Source organism: Ovis aries, chromosome 23 (assembly GCF_016772045.2).
Source record: "Ovis aries strain OAR_USU_Benz2616 breed Rambouillet chromosome 23, ARS-UI_Ramb_v3.0, whole genome shotgun sequence".
Taxonomy (NCBI): domain Eukaryota; kingdom Metazoa; phylum Chordata; class Mammalia; order Artiodactyla; family Bovidae; genus Ovis; species Ovis aries.
This window is the reverse complement of record NC_056076.1, coordinates 31,100,138-31,121,094: the sequence shown is the minus strand read 5'-3', so window position 1 is coordinate 31,121,094 and position 20,957 is coordinate 31,100,138. Positions and strand designations below refer to the sequence as shown.

The 20,957-nt window shown below is 35.8% G+C and overlaps 1 protein-coding gene across 14 annotated transcripts in view; it reads right to left on the bottom strand.

Moving 5' to 3' along the window:
- Nucleotides 1-2,082: 2,082 nt before the first annotated feature.
- The window catches only part of SS18 (SS18 subunit of BAF chromatin remodeling complex), a 143,935-nt gene continuing 125,060 nt past the window's right edge, over nucleotides 2,083-20,957 (bottom strand). For 9 of the 14 annotated variants that reach the window (XM_060405387.1, XM_060405388.1, XM_042239525.2 and 6 more), the window contains 4 exons: nucleotides 18,491-18,583; nucleotides 17,655-17,774; nucleotides 13,128-13,261; nucleotides 2,083-3,849 (listed from right to left, as the gene is read on the bottom strand). In XM_060405387.1, the coding sequence (XP_060261370.1) occupies nucleotides 3,823-3,849; nucleotides 13,128-13,261; nucleotides 17,655-17,774; nucleotides 18,491-18,583 (374 nt within the window). In that variant the 3' untranslated portion in view covers nucleotides 2,083-3,822. The remainder of the gene's footprint in view (nucleotides 3,850-13,127; nucleotides 13,262-17,654; nucleotides 17,775-18,490; nucleotides 18,584-20,957) is intronic. The other 5 variants (XM_060405393.1, XM_060405394.1, XM_060405395.1 and 2 more) reach the window with 1 other exon arrangement.

Below are 20,957 nucleotides of genomic sequence, written 5' to 3'. Positions count from 1 at the left end.
AGGTGACTTCTCAAATAAGTTGGTTTATTCAGTAAATGATATTGAAACAACTGGCTATCATATAGGAAAAAAAATAAGCTCTAAATCATATCATGTACAATAAGTTTTAGAAAAAGTAAAATAAGTATGGGGAATATTCTCATAAATTTGGAAGTTAGGGAGGTGCTAAGAAGCTATGAAATTGAATATGTGAAGTCTTAAAACTTTAATACAGTAAAAGATATCAATACTATATCTACAGTTTAAATAATAGAGACTAAAGAGATGGGCAATATAGAAAGAGAATTAACATTTGCATTTAGAGAACCATATATAATTTTGTAATTTGTGTATATGTATTTATACAATTTCCTGTCTCTCTTATATGCCCAAAGGAAATGTACAAAGAACACTGAAAGCCATTTCACAGCAAAAAATAATAAACTCCCTGTCAGTATTTCAGATGCTCAAACTTACAAATAAATCAAATGTTAATTCAAATTAAATTCTGAGATAGCATTTTTTAAAAGTCTATTAGAAATGCAAAAATTAACAAGGCTAGTAATCTCATGTTAGCAAGGATATATCCTTTAGGAAGATAATGTACATGGCCTTAAACCTAACATACTAAAACTTACAGTTTAGAAATATTCCAACAATCATATAAAAACAAAAGCAAAAAAACCTTGCCAGATAAGTTTATGAAAGCTTTACTTTTGCAATTGTAAAAAACAAACAAAAAATCCAAGATATTTTTTACCTAAATTTTAAAAAAAAGGCTGCAAAAGTGTGGTTAGTTCAATTCAAATTTTGTTTAAAAAGAGAAAATATCTCCGCTTATGTGTATAAAATCAAGTTGGAAGAAATGTATCAAACCTTCTTAACAAGTGTTACATTTGAGAGATGCAATTAGGAAGATTGTACACTTAATATACTTTTGCTAATACCTTAATGATTTAATATAAATGACTTTTTAAAATGAAAAGGCAGCAATTTAGCCATACATATTCTGAGATGATTTTTCATTCACTTTTAACACTGAAAATACAAAATTTCCAGAGCAGGAAGAATCCTGGTACCAAGGTGTTACTTTAAAGAGTATTTATCTTTTAGAGATATTTATTGTAAGAATGAAAGGACATAGTGTTTGCTTCAATTTGTGGGTGGGTGTAAAGACAACACAAGCCACGAATTGCTAAGTGCCTCATTTAGATTTCTGGTACACGAAGATCCTCATACCCTTCTCCACACACACAGAAAACGCCATTAAAAATTAAAAACAAAACCAAAAACAAGTTGCCATCAAAGCTGTACAGAATACTAACATGTTTTCAAATGCCTAAACTAGCACAGTTAAATATGTTTAAACGTGATCAATAACTGCCCTGCTCTTCTTAGTAATGTTTTGCTTCTGGAATTTCATGGGATGGTATGATATTTCTTCATAATAATCCATTTTGCTAAAATGAAATTTCCAGTTTTAGAATATATGGTCTATATGGTGATGTCAAACTTGGTAGAAAGCTACTGGTAAAGTTATTCAGCTTACCAGGTATCAAAGGAGTAAGGTAATTTTTGTCACCACCAATTAAAAACTTCTACGAAACAGGACTGTTATAAAACAATTAAACCTTGCAAATGTGGTAGTCTCCAGGAAGAAAGTCCTGGAGGAAATTCTGCTTATTAAAATTGCAATTTTAGTTTCCATTAAAAGGAGAATAAGACAACAGAAGATGGGTTGGCAAGACAAATTATTTCTTAATGTCAGTTGAGCTTATTTCAAATGAGATAACATATCTACACCAGGTTGGGTTCAGCACAATTTCGTCTCCTCAACTCATTTATCTAATTCAGTCATCTTGATTATAGCCTCATGGACTTCATTTTCAGAGAAAGAATTCCATAACAAACAGCCCACACAACATGCTGATTACTGAACAGTTAATTCTAATTAACTTGGGCATGACAAGAGAATTTCGATAGTCCTAGAATACAAATATAGTCTGCTTATAGTAGACTAACTTATATAAAAAACCCACAGCAGAGTCTCCAGACAGAACAAGAGAGTCAAAGAGATCTAATTTAAAAAAACAAACGAGAAAATTAAAATCACAAATAATTTATTCTTCTGTTAGAGTTGATACAGTTTTAAATAGCAACAAAGTACACAGTGGTGGAAAATTGGCACAGAACCTAAAAGCATTTCAGTCACAATAAGGCTGTCCATGCTTTACCTGTTCAAACTTGATGTCCATTTTCTACTGACCATGTTGGAAAAAGCCTTATTCAGACCTTACACGCGCACACTCTCTTTCATACACAAGGAGACACATTAAAATTTCTCCTTTTGGTTACAGTATGTTGAGAACAGTACATTCTGCTTTTTCAAATTTATGGCACCCCTTCTGTTTTGTTTCCAGTTGTAAGTGGGAAAAAACAATCCAATTATAAAGAATATACCTTATTCCCTGGGCACAGGCAACTGTGATGAAAATAGCAACTTACCTTTGGGCTAGATATTTTCAGATTACGCTTAAATAATTGTGGTTATAAACTTCTCAATGCATGATTTCCTGCCCAATGCAAAATCCCTGAACTCAGCTCAAACAATCAGGCACAGGACAGTCTCAAGTATGATTAAATAGACCATGCTAATAAAACAGAGTGATCTGAAATGCAACCTCTATGCTTTTAATATAGATCAGAATAAACCTCATCAGCAAGCATGTTCCTAAACATCTCTGTGTTCTATTAACCAACATAAAAAAGGGGAAAACGTAAAAGTATTCCTTTATAAATGGCATTATTTCCAGTCAAGAAAAGTTGAAAGGAAGGTTTATAAAGTCTCCTGAACTATTCTTATTATAGAAACCAATTATCCTTCTCATGTTAAAAAATAAAATGCATCATTGTTGACTCTTCTTTGATATCATTTATAAAATGTTCTGATATTACTTACTAGTGATTAGTCAAACAAGGTAAAATCAAAACTTTCAGGTTCAGTTATTGCTGTTTTAGCAGAGGACTTACATGAAACTGTTAACCAAGATTCTTCAGATCCCACATGAAGTAATTCTTATTGCCTCACATTTTAAAACAGAATTATAAATGATCTTTTATAAAAAAGGTTTTTGTCCACAAAACTGGAAAGCTTCTTTAAAAAACGCCTTTTTACTCAAAACTGTACCATAGTGCCCCTGATTAGCTAAGACAAAAAAGGGGTCTGAGTGTCCTCTGAAGAACCTAGTAGGGGACACATGGGAGCGTTGTCTTCCCCAACACCTTCAGCTTCACAGAACACCATGTTCAGACCAGCACAATCAAGCATCCAACGTGCTCCCATCCCCACTGACAGAGGAGTTCTGATTCTGCCCAGCGCGTAGTGTACCGCCTTGCATATTCACCACATGAAATAAACATAATATACAAAATATTGCTGCTGTAAAAAGTGTACATTTCCCTCTTCCCCTTACAAAAGAATCTATGGAAAAGTATTAAATTCCCTTAACCTTCATAAACATACAAAGCTGTTCACACCTTTCAGTCTGTAACAGTCCGTTTGAAACGCAGTTCCGAAATCATTGCAAATTGGGTATGTCATTGTATTTTCTGTCCAATGTTGCCATCTAGAGTAGACATGTGAAATCAAGAGTATTTTTGAGCTACTAAAGCCTTTTTATAACTAAGCCACACAGGCTGCTTACGGATGAAACAGCCGCTTATCCACAAGGTTTTTCCAAAAACTAGATGGAATGGAAGGGTCTCTTCACAGGAAGGTGTCCACAGTGCTGAGGCGACAATATGACTGCTAGTAGATTCTGGCTACTGGAATGGAAGTACTCTTCACTGCTGGTAGTTTCCATACTGCCCCTAAAAGATAAAATTTAAAATGTAATTAGATGATCATTTGACCATAATAGTTTGCACAGAAAATCACAAGTCAGTCTTTACACTGTCTTACAGCAAAAGCAGCTACTTTCAAAACATACAGAAACTGTTCTCTATTTAGGTATACAGTATCTCTGATTTTTTTCTGACATCACATTCAGCTGCAAATGGATTTCCAAGTCTTTGAGCCTAGAACAGCACATAATGAGAATTTAAGTTTCTGGTGAATTTTGATGAACTGATCAGGAATGAGTGAGAAGTTCTAGCTCTAAACTCTGACATGGTGTATATCAGTGTATAAATTATGTGCTAATATACAAAGTCTGTAACTGTTTGATTATAATAACTTATGTTATTAACTTATTAACACCAAGTTAGGATAAGTAGCAAGGATGAAGAGATACCTGGGAGATAAGGGTAAAAGAACCTTATAGCCTGTCTATAGAATTTGGGCCTTTCCCTGAGGCCAGTGAGGTATCAGCAGACATATCCAGGTAGGCAGCTGGTACATAAAATCAAAGAAAGACTGTTTTGCTTTTGTTGCTTTTAATAAGGTAGGTTTGAAGGGTCTGCAGGCTGACAGCAAGGGAAAGAAAATATAGTAAAGATATAAAAGAGGTAATGAATGAAATAGAAACATTCTACAAGGGAGGTAAACAATGTTCAGTATACAACTGTTAAAGCAGGTTTTCAGAAAAGAGAAGGAAAATCTTTTTCTCCAAAAAAGAAAGGTAGAAGAAAAGAGAGACCAGAAAAAAATTTACTTTAATGAAATTTCTTAAATGTGTTTTAAAAAGATGCTCATAAAAGCACTTATTTTCCAAAAACAGTATTCACTGGAAGCACATAATCAGCTGTTTCCTCTGGCTAAATATCCCCCTCTAAGTCATATTAATTATTTTATATCAAGAAAGTATTCTAGAGTTGAAATCCTCCTATACCGTAAGAAGTAGTACCCTAAAAGTTTACACTTCCATAGAAGTAGATATACTTGAAAATCTGCTGAATACCACTATATCTAAGCAGATATATATAGAATATATATATATATACACAATAAATTCTATAAATAGAATTAAGGTTTTAAAAATATTGATGTATTTTACATAATTATATTCAGAAAGATTTAAAGTCAGAGCTCATCTTAAAATATGTGTAGGGCTTCCCAGGCGGTCCAGTGGTTAAGAATCCAACTGCCAATGCAGGGGACACGGGTTTGATCTCTGCTCTGGGAAGATCCCACATGCCAGGGAGCTACTAAGCCCGTGTGCCACAACTACTGAGGCCATGCTCTGCAGCAAGAGAAGCCCCTGCAATGAAAAGCCCACACACCACAAAGAGCAGCCCCACTTGCCACAACTAGAGAAAACCCCACACAGCAATGAAGACTCAGCACAGCCAAAAACTACACAGGCCATTTAAAAAAACAATATTAAAAAAAGAAACATTTATAGGTAGGATTTGCTTTAAAATACTCAATAAAATAGGATGGGAAGTATGCAAAACATTGGTAAAATGTTGATAATTGTTGAAGTTGGTTTGTGGGTACACAGGGATTCACGAGGTTCTTTGCTGTCTTTGTTTAAAAATTCCTATATGCTGTGCTTAGCCGTTCAGTTGTGTTCAACTCTTTGCAACCCCATGTGTCCATGGGGATTCTCCAGGCAAGAATACTGGAGTGGGTTGGCATGCCCTCCTCCAGGGGATCTTCCCAACACAGGGATCAAACCCAGGTCTTCTGCACTGCAGGTGGATTCTTTACTGTCTGAGCCACCAGGGAAGCACAAAAACTCCTACAGTACAAAGTTTAAAATAAGAAATATTTAGCATACAGGGACTTGCTATTCAACTATAAAATTATCTAAATACTAAGTTTAAGTCCCAACTCTATTGTTAATTTTTTGAGATGCAGATTCTTCACCTATAAGATGGGGGCCGTAACATATTCATCTCTGGATCTCAATTTTTTGTTTAAGGTTACATGAGTTCTATACCTCATTTGTTTGCTAGGACACTCAAATAAGAGAGGACATGAGAAAGCGCTTTCAAAAATTACAAAAAAATTAGAAATAAGCAAGTCTTAATGCTGGAAGAAAACGCTCTCCTAGTGAATGTATATCATGAGATAGTAATGATGAAAGCAAGTGGCACATATTAGGAATGATGTGAATGCAGAACAGAGGTAAAAACTGATGTGCTATCTAAACAGAACTTATAATCTATCTACTATAGTATGAATTAATGATAGGGACTAGGTCTTATCCATTCTTAGTCCCCAAGTATTGGTGAGTGCCTGACACATAAGACTTCTTCAATAATGTATGCCAATTATGATATTCAAGCAATTATAAACATTTACTGAGCAAATATTCTATGCTCATCACTGTAAGAAATCTGAAAAATGGGGAAAACAAGATTTACAAATAAAGTGTATTTACAGAACAAGTTCTATAAGCATTCAGAACCCTAAGGTTAAGGTTAGGTAACCCTAAGGAAAAGGTTAACACAACTAAAATAATTTTAAAAATATTTCACAGAGACAGTGCGCCTTAAAAAAATAGTAAAATCTGAATAGCAGAGAAAAGAAAAAAGGGGCAATTCAAATAGGAGACACAGCTAAAGCAAAGGTGGAGAAAAAATGGTTAAAAAACACTTAGGGAACTGGAAAATAAAAAGGAATGTACAATAATAAGGAGTAGAAGCTATTGATTATTTGGTAACACACAGCTTGAAGTCTGTAAGAGGTCTAATATCAATCACAGCTAACTGTTAATATCTCTCAATAACATCCTATGTCTTAGCATATGGCAAATGCTGTAAGTGCTTTGTGTTCATCTGTTACCTATGCAGTATACATTATCTCCATTTTATAGATGAAGAAACTGAAGCCCTGAAAATTTAAGTAACTTGATCTAGACTTAATCACTAGGATAACAAGTGCCCCCAAATGCTGTATATCTGCAACCATCAGCAAATTCTAGAGTTAAGAGCAAGGGTTTTGGAGCCGGAAATCTATTTCTAGTTTTAACTCTCCTGCTTAACAGTTTCTTGTCCATGGGGCCAGTTACCTTCCTTCCCTTTCTTGATTTTCTCATCTGACAAGTGAGGATAATTATAATTCCTGCTTCAGAAAGTTATTCAAGAAGAAGAGCATGAAGATGCTCTGCACACAGCTGGTGTGACTGGAGGCAGCCTGGTACAGGGAAGGGTCCGGTGACTGGGTCTCTAGTTACTCAGGACTTACCACCCAGCTCAACCACTTCTCACCTCTGTTATCCTGGGTCAATCACTTCTACTCTCTAAGCCTCAGCAAAGCATCGCTCTCTTTGCTTCTTCAATTTTTCTTTTCCTTTTTTAAATTACAAAATTCCTCTGACTAGAGTAAAGAATGAATGGGAAAGGATGCAAGAAGATAGCAAGGGAGAATCCTTCATCCTGTGATGAAGTTAGGACATATTAATGGTCTAAACAAAGATAAGGCACTTTTTGAAGTGGATGGATACAAGAATGTTGAAGGAGATCAGGCTAACAAGATTTTGTCATTTACTAGATGGAGAGAGGGAGATAGAGAAAGATGTAAGTACCAAACGTGGCACATGGCTTTCTAACTTGGCAACAGTACCTCTCTCTGACAGACAACACAGAAAGGAGAAATGTGTGGCACAGAGATTATGAATGCTCTGGTTATATGACACTGATATGCTATTTCTAACTGCAGATGACTACTAGGCACCTGATGCTCAGAAGAGAAAGTCAGACTAGAAATAGAGATTTGACAGTCAACAGCACGATAAACTGAAACCCTGTGAGTAAATGAGATTTTCTAGAGAGTGTATGGTGTGAGAGTCCCTAGACTGAACAATAGCTGAGTAATATCAACCAGCTTTAAATTTGTTTTTTTTTCATTCACCTAATCCTATAAAGGTCTTAAATTTACTATCAAAATACTTTTTAGGAGTTTCTTAATTCTTATGATCACCATTCAGATTTAGGAAGTGACGGCCTTATATGTTCACTCACCATATTTATTGACTACTCAATGTGTTCCCTGGAAGAAAAGCTAAGACAAACCTAGCCAGCTTATTAAAAAGCAGAGACACTACTTTGCCAACAAAGGTCCATACAGTCAAAACTATGGCTTTTCCAGTAGTCATGTATGAATGTGAGAGTTGGACCATAAAGAAAGCTGAGCACCAAAGAACTAATGCTTCTGAATTCTGGTACTGGAGAAGACTCTTGAGAATCCCTTGGACTGCAAGGAGATCAAACCAGTCAATCCTAAAGGAAATTAATCCTGAATATTCATCGGAGTGACTGATGCTGAAGCTGAAGCTCTAATACTCTGGCCACCTTATAAGAAGAGCCAACTCACTGGAAGAGAACCCAATGCTGGGCAAGACTGGGGCAGGAGGAGAAGGGGATGACAAGAGGACAGATGGCTGGATGGTGTCACAAACTCAATGGACATGAGTTTGAGCAAGCTCCAGGAGACAGTGAAGGACAGGGAAGCCTGGGGTGCTGCAGTCCATGCGGTCACAAAGAGCTGGACACATCTGAGCAACTGAACAATAACAGCAGCAATGTGTTCCACTAGATGGTGGAGACTCAACAGTGATAAAAACAGACATGGTGAAGTCGTTAAAGAACTGACAGTCTAGGGGAAGAGAGTATGATAATAAACAATAACTACATAATGTGTCACATGGAGATAAATGCTATGGTAGAAATAAAAGCATCTAACATAGTATTTAATGAAACTTTCCTGCTAAGATCTAATGAAACTTTCCTGCTAAGATCAGGAACAAAGCAGAGATGTCCCCTCACACCACTCTTTCTCAACACTGTACTAAAATTCCTAGCTTATGCAATTAGAAAAAGAAATAAAGATACTCTAATTGGAAAAGAAGAAATAAAACTGTCTTTGTTTGCAGATGACATGACTGACTCGAGAGAAAATCCCAAAGAATCAAACAATAAAAAAACCTCCTGAAACTAATAAGCAAGGTTGCAGGATACAAGGTTAACACAGAAAATTTCCCTATACACTAGCAACTGAGAGAGTCAATTGCTAGGCAGGTTGATAAGAAGTCCAGGGTCCCCGAGGAGGAGAGAGGAGTCTGGAATTCTCAAGGAGAAGGAAAGGACAAATGTCTTTTTTCCCCTCTATATTCCTTAGTCTGAGTCATAAAACATTTTTTTCTTTAAGCCTGGAACTGATGATTACACAACAAACAGCTCGGTTTAAACTCTGTACTAAGGATTATATAACAACATATCCTTCCTGAGAACAGTTTCTCCTTCCTGAAAATCTTCTGACTAATCCTGGTATCTTAGAATGTATAATATGGGAGTGAGTCTGGTAAAATCTTTCTGTTGTTAAGTTCTAATCCTATTATCTTACTGTGGGAGTGGGTCTGGTAAAATTTTTACAACTTGAGACATTCTTTTGATTTACTGTAATAACCAATTAGAAAAGTATATAACTCCCTTGCTAACATTCATGAGAGGGCCACTCTCCATCCCCCTTCTGATGTCTGTGTCAGAAGCTTTCTCTGTCCCTTTTTATACTTTAATAAAGCTCTGCTACACAAAAGCTCTTGCATCATGAAGTATGGTCTCTGGTCCTAAAGCTACATCTTCGGAGATCATAAATCTCACACCATTCACCCTAAGCTATCACAATGAGCAAGAGGAATTTGAAATTAAAAACAATACCATCTACATAAGAATTCTCCCCCACAAGTTAAACTCTTAGGTATAAATCTAATAAAATATACATAGAACTGTATAAGGAAAACTTAAAAAGTAATAAAAGAAATCAAAGAACTTAATAAATGTAGAGATGTTCCATGTTCATGGATAGCAAACCTAGTATTGTTGAGATACAAGAGTTCTTCCTAACTTGACCTAAAGATTCAACCCAATTCCAACCAAAATCTTAGCAAGTTATTTTTGGATACTGACAATATAATTATAAAATTTAAATGGAGTGGCAGAAGACCCAGAATAACCATAGAATAATAGAGGAGATGAACAAAGACTGACAATGTTCAACTTCAAGACTTACTATCAAGCTACAGCAATTAAGACAATGTGAAATTGGTAAAAGAATAGAAAAATAGATAGAGGGAAGTGAATAGACAGCCCAGAAATAGATCCACTGAGATATAGTCAACTGACCTTTGGCAAAGGAGCAAAGGTAATACAATAGTGCAAGGGTGGTCTCGTTCAACAAGTGGTGCTAGTTAACTGGACATCCGCATCTTACAAAAAAGTGAATCTAGGTACAAATCTTAGCAACTAAGATTTTCTCAGTTCAGAGAATTAACTTAAGTAAGAACTTGACCTAAAATGTAAAACAAAAAACTAACAAAGCTCCTAGAAGACAACATAAGAGAAAACATAGGTGACCTTGAGTTCTGCGGTGACTTTACAGATACAGTATCAAAGGTGTGATCCATGAAAGAAAGAACTCATAAACTGGACTTCATTAAAATTAAAACTTTCTACTCTGAGAAAGACAATGTCAAAAAAATAAGAAAAGTCAAAAAGACAAAGCAGTACTTAAAAAAGACACATCTGATAAAGACTGTTATCTAAACCATACAAAGAATTCTTACAACTCAACAATAAGAAAATAAACAACTCTACTAAAAAATGGGCCAAAGACCTGAAAGGACACCTCACCAAAGAAAATATATGGATGGCAAATGAGCACATGAAAGGATGTCTATATAATATGTCATTGGAGAAATGCAAAATAAAACGACGAGATATGCCACACACCTATTAGAACGGCCAAAATTCTGAACACTGGTAACATCAAATGCTGATGAGGATGCAGAGTGACAGGAACTCCCATTCACTGCTGGTGAGAATGCAATCTGGTAGACCCACACCACTAGCAAGATAAAGACCAAGCTCCCCTGTACGGCTTATAAGAGTCCTCCTAACCTGGCCCTAATTTATCTCTCCACTCTTTCGCCTCTTCCTCCCCACACTTCTGCTTTACTGAGCCACATATCTTAACATTAGTCCTTCATGAGTGCACTTTCTGATGAAAATACCCATCTGTTCCCTACAACAAGCTGGCTAATATCTTCTCAGCCTTGGGCTCCTGCACTTATACTTTCCAAGGAATATATATCTGAGTTAAGAGCTTCCTTTCACAAAAATCTTGCCTTCCCTCATACAAGTACCTTCTCACACTACATCATATCATCTACTTACCTGTCTGTATCCCACCTAGACTTAAGTTCACAAATGCAGAGTCCATATCGATCTAATTTTCCTAACATATTCCCATCTTGGTATATAAATGTTGCTCAAGAACCATTTACTTAATGAATGATATAAGCTTAGGAGATGCAGAGACATGATGAGTCAGGAAGAAAATGAAGTTGAAGAAAATGTCAAGACTCCCAGAGAGATGTTCTGAACACAGATGAAAAAATGGAGCTGGAGTTGGGTTGAGAAGGGTGGGCTAAGATGAAAACGTAAGACAGGAGGAATAGAGACTGAGAAAAACACTAAGCCAAGGGCTGATAAAAGAAACTGATGGGGTAAAAGAAAGGTGAGAAACAAGCAGAAAGTAGAAAAGGAATCACTGGAAATTAAGAGGAACAAAACAGTAGTCAGGTAGAAGCTAAAAAAGACCACTTAAGAATGGAAATAGGAACCCGAGTCAAATGCTAAAGTAAGGTCAAGGAAGATCGAGAGAGTTGGTCCATGAGCCATAAGGACCAGGATTCACTCATCTAGGACACGATAGTGTCCAGCACACACGGGAAATTAATAAAAATTAGTTGAATTATGGAGTAAAGGACCACTTTTCAATAGCCGTGGATTAGAATGAGCCTAAATTATATCTGCTCAGGGATCTTGTCCTTAAATACTCACTAGTCAACACTTATTTTACAATTAAATAAAACTTCCTCTAATCCTTTGACTTAATCTTAGTACATTCTTTTTAATATTACTTATCTGTCCACAGCCTTTTATTTTTCCCTCCTAACTAAGAAGTGTCAGTACAAGAGGGTTGCCCCCTTGAAAGAGCATTGACAAAAGGGCTGCTCATGCCTTAGCATCTAACCGGCATTGTATATGACTTGTTCCTCAAACCAGATCGTCCCCACTGGTCCTGTAACCCTAACATTAAAAAGTAATGTATTTTAGGCAGCTTAAGTGGTGAACAGATCAGATTCTCCTCGCTGTAAAGACATTAAACAAACCTGAAATCAATAAAAGAAAAAAAAAAAACCCTGCCAATGTAATAAATCATCTTAATAATTTAGAGCTTGTATGAGAAGATTCATAAAACAATGACCGTGGCACAGAATTATTAAGCCTGAGCAATTTACTGATGAAAAGAAGGTTTAAGAGAATACAGATATCATAGGATGAGATACACTTATATTTATCTGAAGGAAGCAGAAGGAAAGATAACTGGGGAGAAAGATTATTAATATCTGACATAATGGATATGGGTATAGGAGGCAGCAGAGGAAGGTTATGAGTATGAACTGAAAGAGAGGACATCGTGGCTGCTAAGGAAGTGGAGTGATTATGCTGACATGAAGCTGAGAGCCAGGGAGAGCACTGACTCAGATGGACTCCACATTTCAACAGGTCAAGACTTGAGTAGTCTTGAACAGTAAACAGGAGGGAAATGAGAGAAACCAAGGGGTTTAGAATACAGAATAATGTTTGGAAGGGCTAAGGGAAGCATGCCTGCAGGGTAAAGACTAGAGAGAAAGACTATAAATGAATGAAAATGAATGAATGCTGGTGCCTGGAGAATGCCATGTTTTATATGCTATAGTAACCATGATTAACTATGCTGCTGCTGCTGTTGCTAAGTCTCTTCAGTCGTGTCCAACTCTGTGTGACCCCATAGACGGCAGCCCACCAGGCTCCCCCGTCCCTGGGAATCTCCAGGCAAGAACACTGGAGTGGGTTGCCATTTCCTACTCCAATGCATGAAAGTGAAAAGTGAAAGTGAAGTTGCTCAGTTGTGTCTGATTCTTAGCGACCTCATGGACTGCAGGCTACCAGGATCCTCAGTCCATGGGATTTTCCAGACAAGAGTACTGGAGTGGGTTGCCATTGACTGTGCTAGCATTCTATGAAAAAGACTCAGGAGAAAATACTTTTTTTTGGTTAACTCATGCTATAAACAAAAGGAGGGAAAAACGAAACATTTAAGCTAATCAAGAGTGAGCACACAATGGGGCAGCCATACAGCTGGCCAAGTTACTTACCTGGTCGTACCCATAAGGCCTCTGCTGCGGCGGCTGTGGGGGTCCAGGCTGTGCCGGTCTGTAACCCCCATATTGCTGACCTTGTCCCTGTGGGTAGTTAGGATACTGAGGACCTGGGCCACCCTGTGAAGGACCTGGAAAACAATTAACACAAATAAAACTCCAGAAGAAAATATAGCAAGTTCCTAGAATTCTAGAAAGGGTTTAGAATTAGATGTTACTATGTTCTCATCTTTAAACTCAAAAGAATAGTTTGCTATCTTGATTCTTCTCAAATGCTTTCTGAAATAAATTCCAAAATTTATAAGTAAAAATACTGTTAGGTTCAAGAGGGAGGGGACATACGTATACTTATGGCTGATTCACGCTGACATTTGGCAGAAACCAACACAATATTATAGAGCAATTATCCTTCAATTAAAAATAAATTACAAAAAAATACTGTAAAGATACTACCATGTACCAAGATGCTTTGATTCAGTATAACTATTAAGCTATGTGTTAGCCATTAAAGTTTCATATGTCAAAATGAGTAAGAGACTCGGGAGTTGTAAAGCACATGATGTTAAGGAAACTCATCTGTCTTTCTATTAGAAAGTTAACCAGTATAAGCAAGGGATAAAAGAAAAAAGCAAGAAGTAGATTCAAATTAAAATACTGAAGAAATTTCTAATTAAAGTTTGGAAATCAGTGATGGTTGCAGCTGTATAACTCAACATTTACGCTTGTAATCACTAGAAGAATCACAAAGAATGATTTTACATGTAAATTTCAGATTTACATTCACAATCACCAAAAGAAAGCTTTATGCTCTACACTGACAAACAATCTAAAAAAGACTTGAAAAGCCAGATTGCATGTGAAAACACATGATTCAAAAGTTACCCTCTGTGTACCCATCACCTTTAATATTTAACACATATAAGTGAATGATTTCAACGTCCAGAGAGAGACAAGGGACTAATTTGGCTTGCCAAACAAATATGTCTATTTTGTAAATTCTACTACTGTCTATTGTCAAGAATGCTTTATAAAGCATAAGCTGAAGTGCTTTCCTGCTTACATGTTTTCAATCATAGCCATTCAAAACCTGTCATAGAAAACACTGATTATAGAGGAATGTCAAACAGAATAAATTTTCAAGCTTAAATAAATTCCATCAGTTTACTCTTTTGACTATTTAATTATTATGCACCTGATTATTAAAACTAAATTTTCTATTAGAATGAAGTTTGACAACTAAAACCTACAGATAAGCAAAGTGGGAACATCTCCCCAGCGTCAGACAGAAAAGCATTTAACCTTTCCACTGAAAATATTTCTCTTAACTCAATAAACTTACCTGACTGATCTATGTAACATTTGTTTTCATATGAACACAATAAAACCAGAATACTCTATTTACTCAATGTACAAATGTTCAATGGTCATGAAATGGAAATGCCATTTGAGAGTAGTAAGAATATCTCTTCAAAAAGACAAGAAATACATGGAATATTTCTAAAGACATATTTGGAATTAGGGAACTAGAAGTGATCAATACCTAACTTCCAATACTTGCCTGAAATTTCAGTGCTTATTTGCGAAGGTGCAAGAGAATTTTAGCCTGATTCTGGTTCTCAGATTTGCTATCACAGGTGGAAAGAGGTGCCCATAATAACAGCAGAGTTTAAATCAATGAATAAAAAGAGTAAGACGTTGTTGTTGTTGTTTAGTCACTAAGTTAGGTCCAACTCTTTGTGACCCCATAAACTGCAGCATGCCAGGTTCCTCTGTCCTCTACTATCTCCCAGAGTTTGCTCAAATTCATGTCCATTGAGTCAGTGATGGGATCTAACAATCTAATCTTCTGTTGCCCCCTTCTCCTTTTGCCTTCAATCTTTCCCAGCGTCAGAGTCTTGTCTAATGAGTCAGCTCTTAGTAGCAGGTGGCCAAAGTATTGGAGCTTCAGCATCAGTCCTTCCAATGAATATTCAGGGTTGATTTTTTAGGATTGGCTGGTTTGATTTTGCAGTCCAAGGGACTCTCAAGAGTCATCTCCAGCACCACAGTTCAAAAGCATCGATTTTTCGGTGCTCAGCCTTCTTTATGGTCCAACTCTCACATCTGTACACAACTACTGGAAAAATGATATTTTCAACTATACGGACCTTTGTCGGCAAAGTGGTATCTCTGCTTTTTTAATACACTGTCCAGGTCTGTCATAGCTTTCCTTCTAAGGAGCAAGTATATTTTAATTTCACGGTTGCAGTCACCGTTCACAGTGATTTTGGAGCCCAAGAAAATAAAATCCATCACTGCTACTTTTCCCCTTCTATTTGCCATGAAGTGATGGGACCAGATGCCATGATCTTAGTTTTTTTTTTAATGTTGAGTTTCAAGTCAACTTTTCATTCTCCTCTTTCATCCTCATTAAGAAGCTTTTTAGTTCTTCACTTTCTGCCATTAGAGTGGTATCATCAGTGTATCTGAGGTCGTTGATATTTCTCCTGGCAATCTTGATTCCAGCTTGTGATTCATCTAGTCCTACATTTTGCATATAAGTTAAATAAGCAGAGTGATAATATACAGCCTTCATGTACTCTTTTCCCAATTCTGAACAGGTCATTCTATGTCCGGTTCTAACTGTTGCTTCTTGACCCACATATACAGTTTTCTCAGGAGACAGCTAAGGTGATCTGGCATTCTCATCTCTTTTAAGAATTTTCCACAGTGTGTTACAATCCACAGAAGGCTTCAGCATAGTCAATGAAGCAGAAGTAGATGATTTTCTGGGATTTTCTTGCTTTCTCCATGATCGAACAAAGGGTGGCAATTTGATCTCTGCTTCCTCTGCCTCTTTGAAAACCATCTTGTGCATCTGGAAGTTCTCAGTTCACATACTGCTGAAGCTTAGCTTGAAGGATTTTGCACATATCCTTGCTAGAATGTGAAATGAGCACAATTATATGATAGTTTGGACATTCTTTGGCACTGGAATGAAAATTGATCTTTTCTAGTCCTGTGGCTACTGCTGAGTTTTTCCAAGTTGCTGACATATTGAGTGCAGCATTTTAACAGCATCATCTTTTAAGATTTTAAATAGCTCAGCTGGAATTTCATCACCTCCACTAGCTTTGTTCATAGTAATGCTTTATCAGGCTCACCTGACTTCACACTCCAGGATGGCTCTAGGTGAGCGACACCATCGTAGTTATCTGGGTAACTAAGACCTTTTTGTTTAATTCTTCTGTGTGTTCTTGCTACCTCTCCTTAGTCTCTTCTGCTTCTGTTAGGTCCTTACCACTTCTGTCCTCTATCATGTGCATCCCTGCATAAATGTCCCGTTAGCGCCAATTTTCTCAAGGAGAACTCTAGTCTTTCCCCTTCAATTATTTTCCTTTATCTCTCTGCTAGTTCATTTAAGGGTTTCTAATCTCTCTTTGCTATTCTCTGGAACTCTGCATTCAGTTGAGTATATGTTTCCCTTTCTGCCTTGCCTTTCACTTCTCTTCCTTCCTCAGCTGTTTGTAAAGCCTCTTCAGATAACTACTTTGCCTTTTTGCATTTCTTTTTCTTGGGGATGGTTTTGGTCACGGCTTCTTGTACAACATTACAAACCTCCATCCATAGCTCTTCAGATACTCTGTCTACCAGATCTAATCCCTTGAATTTATTTGTCACCTCCACTGTATAATCATAAGGGATTTGATTGAGGTCATACCTGAATGGCCTGGTGGTTTCCCCTACTTTCTTCAATTTAAGCCTGAATTTTGCAATAGGAAGCTAGCTCATGATCTGAGCCACAGTCATCTAGACATATTGATGTAAACAAAGAGACCCTGTTAGCAAAAGATGATATCTAATTAAGCAGCTATATCTCCTATCATAGGAACCATATTTTCCTGTATCTCAAGTAGTCATAGATAATTCAGACTGAGATATCAGGTCTGTATCATTCCCCACTCCCTATCTAACAGATAGCCAACTAGTAAATACTACAGTGAGAATACAATAAGAAAAGATGGCTATACTTCCTCCAAACTCTGTAAGATACATACCTGTAATAAACATACCCCTATGGAAGTGTACACAACTATTTTAATAGGGCATGACAAAAACATTTTCTCTAGGCATTCCAAATGGACCTCATTTGTACACTAAAACATCAATGTTACTTTTCATGGTAACAGTCATTAGTTTTGGAAATGAATTTGCCAAGCAGATTATGTAGATACTGTTAGTAATCACCCAACTCATCAGTTTTCTAAGCACACGCAAAGCTACTGGCTGGTCATGAATGTCAAACAGGTTTAGGAATTCATAAATTAATGAATTCATTTCAAATGACTTTCTATACCTTACCTGTGGTCAATGAGCCATCTCCAGTTTATGCTTTTTCTTAAACAGACTACTAGTTTTAAGAACTTTTCAAAGAGACACTGCACGAGTAGACTGAGCTAAAGCTGTGAATTTTCAAATGAAAATTAAATATCCCCTTCCACATTTTGCAGGAGGAACTAAGTTAAAACTGCCAGAAGCGATTACCGTAGCCCTGCTGCTGTCCTGGGTAGCCTTGCTGCCCTGGGTACTGCTGCTGGGGTGGGTAGCCCTGCTGGGGAGGTGGTCCTTGGTAGGCATCTTGCTGTTGGCCATACTGCGTATTTCCTACATGATAATTGGAGAAGAGGACAAAAAGAAAATACTGAGGAGTTTGCTTAATTAACTTTATTCCTCTAAGATGCATAGCCAACAACACAAGAACAAAATGAAATGCTATATTGATTTTTAAAAGTTAACAAAACAAAGAAAAAACTCAAACCAAACAGAAGGATTTCGGCCAAACAAACTGCAGTTAAAGCCAATTTTGCAAGGTTGAACTGCAGCATTTTCAGCGTCTCTGCCATACGAGCATTACATTTACTGGAACATCACAGTCATAAGATCATGACTATGCTAAATAAAATAAAAAAGACAAAAATTAAAGACAGCTACAAGAGCACACACTAGCTACACAAGATCAGCAAGCTGTTTCCTAGAGGCACTAAACTTATATGTAAAATTATACATATGTGAACACACAACAAGAAAAAAAAATTGGATTGATGGATTTATGTTCAAATAGAAAATTTCCACTGAGGAAAAAAATTATTTTAAAATGTTTTAGTCTTTTTATGGTTGTTAGAAATGGCAAGTCATGGTTATACATTTTAAATATTTGTAAGAAAATTATTCTGATTGTTCTAGGCTCCCTGGAACTTTCAAGACAGCCAGCAACTAGTATTCTACAAGAGCTTTGCGTGGGTAGAAGTTGTCTTATGCAAGAATTTTTGTTCCTGTAGAAGGGGATATATATGTGTATGTGTGTGAAGGTATATAGATACCTCCTTCGTAGTAATGTTGTGAGGAATCCTCATAAGGCCTATCGTAGCCTTGTTCAGGATACGACGGTTGCTGATAACCGTAATCATTATGACCTACATCAATTCGACAAGAGACAGGAAGAAACGTTAATGGCCACTGAGTGAAAACCCTAAATATATTTATACTTTCAGATAAAACTGAAAAAAAAAGAAAAAGAAATGGAAATACATAAAAAATTTCAATTGCATTAGCCAAATATTTACCAAATGTGATTGCTTTCATATTGAGATAACGTGCAATTTTCTTTTTAAAGCAAAAAACAGTTTTAGAAACATTACACTTAGTCTTAACTCTGATAATCCTCATCAAGGAGGGGAAAAAAAACTTTATCTTCCATTTTTTTAAAAAAAGAAAAGGAAAGCATTTAGGCCTTTCACATGTAAATAACCTGAATTAAATTAGAATGAGCAAAGGAAGCAACTGTCATATTTTGTCAAACACCTGCTCTGCTGGTCGCCAATTCCACAGCATATGCTAAAACAACGCAAAATATAAAAGAGCTCCGTAAGTTTTTTTCCCCCTAAAAGAAACTTAAATATTTCACATTCTGTATTAACTTCCTTGAAGTATTTGTATATCAAGGTATTTTCAGATGCAAAAATATATTGCTTAATGTTGCCATTCTGGGAGTCTTTAGGAAATATTTCTGGAGTATCATAAACATACACCTTCAAAAATTAATACTGTGTTAATTGCCAGAGCACATCTTTCATTTTAAGGCACAATAAGTTACACCGGCAAGATGACTAGGCTTAGTCCTTTTTTTTTTTTTTCCAAAGTAAGAATTTCATTTTTATTTGTTTGTGCACATAGTTTTTACAGAAACTCTTACTAGGCTTAGTCCTTTTAACTTAATTGCCCAAAGAAATTGCAGGAAAAAACCTTTCAGTTAGCTAAGATCTGAACTAAATTTTAGAAGAATACCTAATTAAGGAAGAAGAAATATAGTTATGAATAAATATAATACTCATAGCTCTAGTATTCCAGTGTTTCCAAACCACCTCCTAAATATCTACATTATAGATTGGCAACCTATGGCCTGCAGTCTAAATACTTTTTCTTTTTGCAAATTAAGCTTCACTGGAACAGTCATACCCATTCATATTTTCTATAGCTGTTTTCATGCTACTACAAGAGTTTAATAGTTGAGACCAAGACCACAGGATCTGCAAAGACTAAAATATTTACTCCCTGGCCCTTTACAGAAAAAAGTCTGTTGGTCCTTAATCTATATATTTACTGGCATAAGGATCTAAATGTAGTAAGAAAACATCCAATGCTGTTTAAGAAAATTAACTGTTGCTATAAATGAAATACTCTATGTAAATATTGGACAAATATATTAATACACATTTATGTAAAAATGATATACGGCTTAAATTTTTAAATTCCATTGTACAATAAAAGAATTATTTATAGCAACCTTTAAGTTCTGCTATTTACAAAAAAATATATCTATTTTGAATAGAAAGTTTGTATTTATAACAATATAAATATATCTATAGTATATATATGTAACTAAAGTTTTTCAAGAAAAAAAAGTTAAAACAATGTCTACATGTGAAAGGAAAACAAAAAACCTCCAACATTCTAAATAACTGAGGGTAAGTAAAATATTTTTTTAAAAATATTTTCTAACCAGAATTATCCTTATGTATCACTACCACTAAGAAACACATATTTTGTGTGCAAAATTCTATAGGGAGTGTTTGTTCTGCCTATACAAGCAGAATCTCTGCAGGAATATACCACTTATGATTTATACACTGACAGAAAGTGGCAGATAATATGATTTTTTAAATACACCAAGTCATATCCTCCTGCTAGTTTACATTAGCTTCTGGTCAAATGGTCTCAACATTTCAGCTTCAAGTTCTTAGTTTCTCCAAGTTTCTCTGTTAAGTAGTTTTACCTAATTATATCAAGGGAGCTTAATATAAATGAAGATTTTGGCAAATCCTTCCAAACAAGACAGATCATTTTGTAATGTGAACAGCTACCTCTATCTGATCAATTTTATATGTCTGGATTATTCTTTCTTCAACATTATATCATAAAATTTTCAAGCATACAGGTAAACAAAGAACTGTATGATAAAAGTCTACTTGTATGCTTGGCTAACTACTAAACACAGTACATCTTTTACTGACCATTTTTTCACAAGCCACCTTCTCGTTAAAAAATAAAATTACCATTAAACTAAACAACTAGAGTTAAAGTCTGATTTTCAAATGCCTTTCTATTCTACTAACTCTATATAAACAAGTATATTATGGATATAATTTAGCCTCCAAAATTTTTCTCGAATGCAAATGATAACATATATAAACCATAGTTCTTTGAGACATATGTAATATAAACTAACAGGATAAAATGTGGTAGAATACTCAAGAACTATATTCTCTTTGTATTTATACAATGAATAAA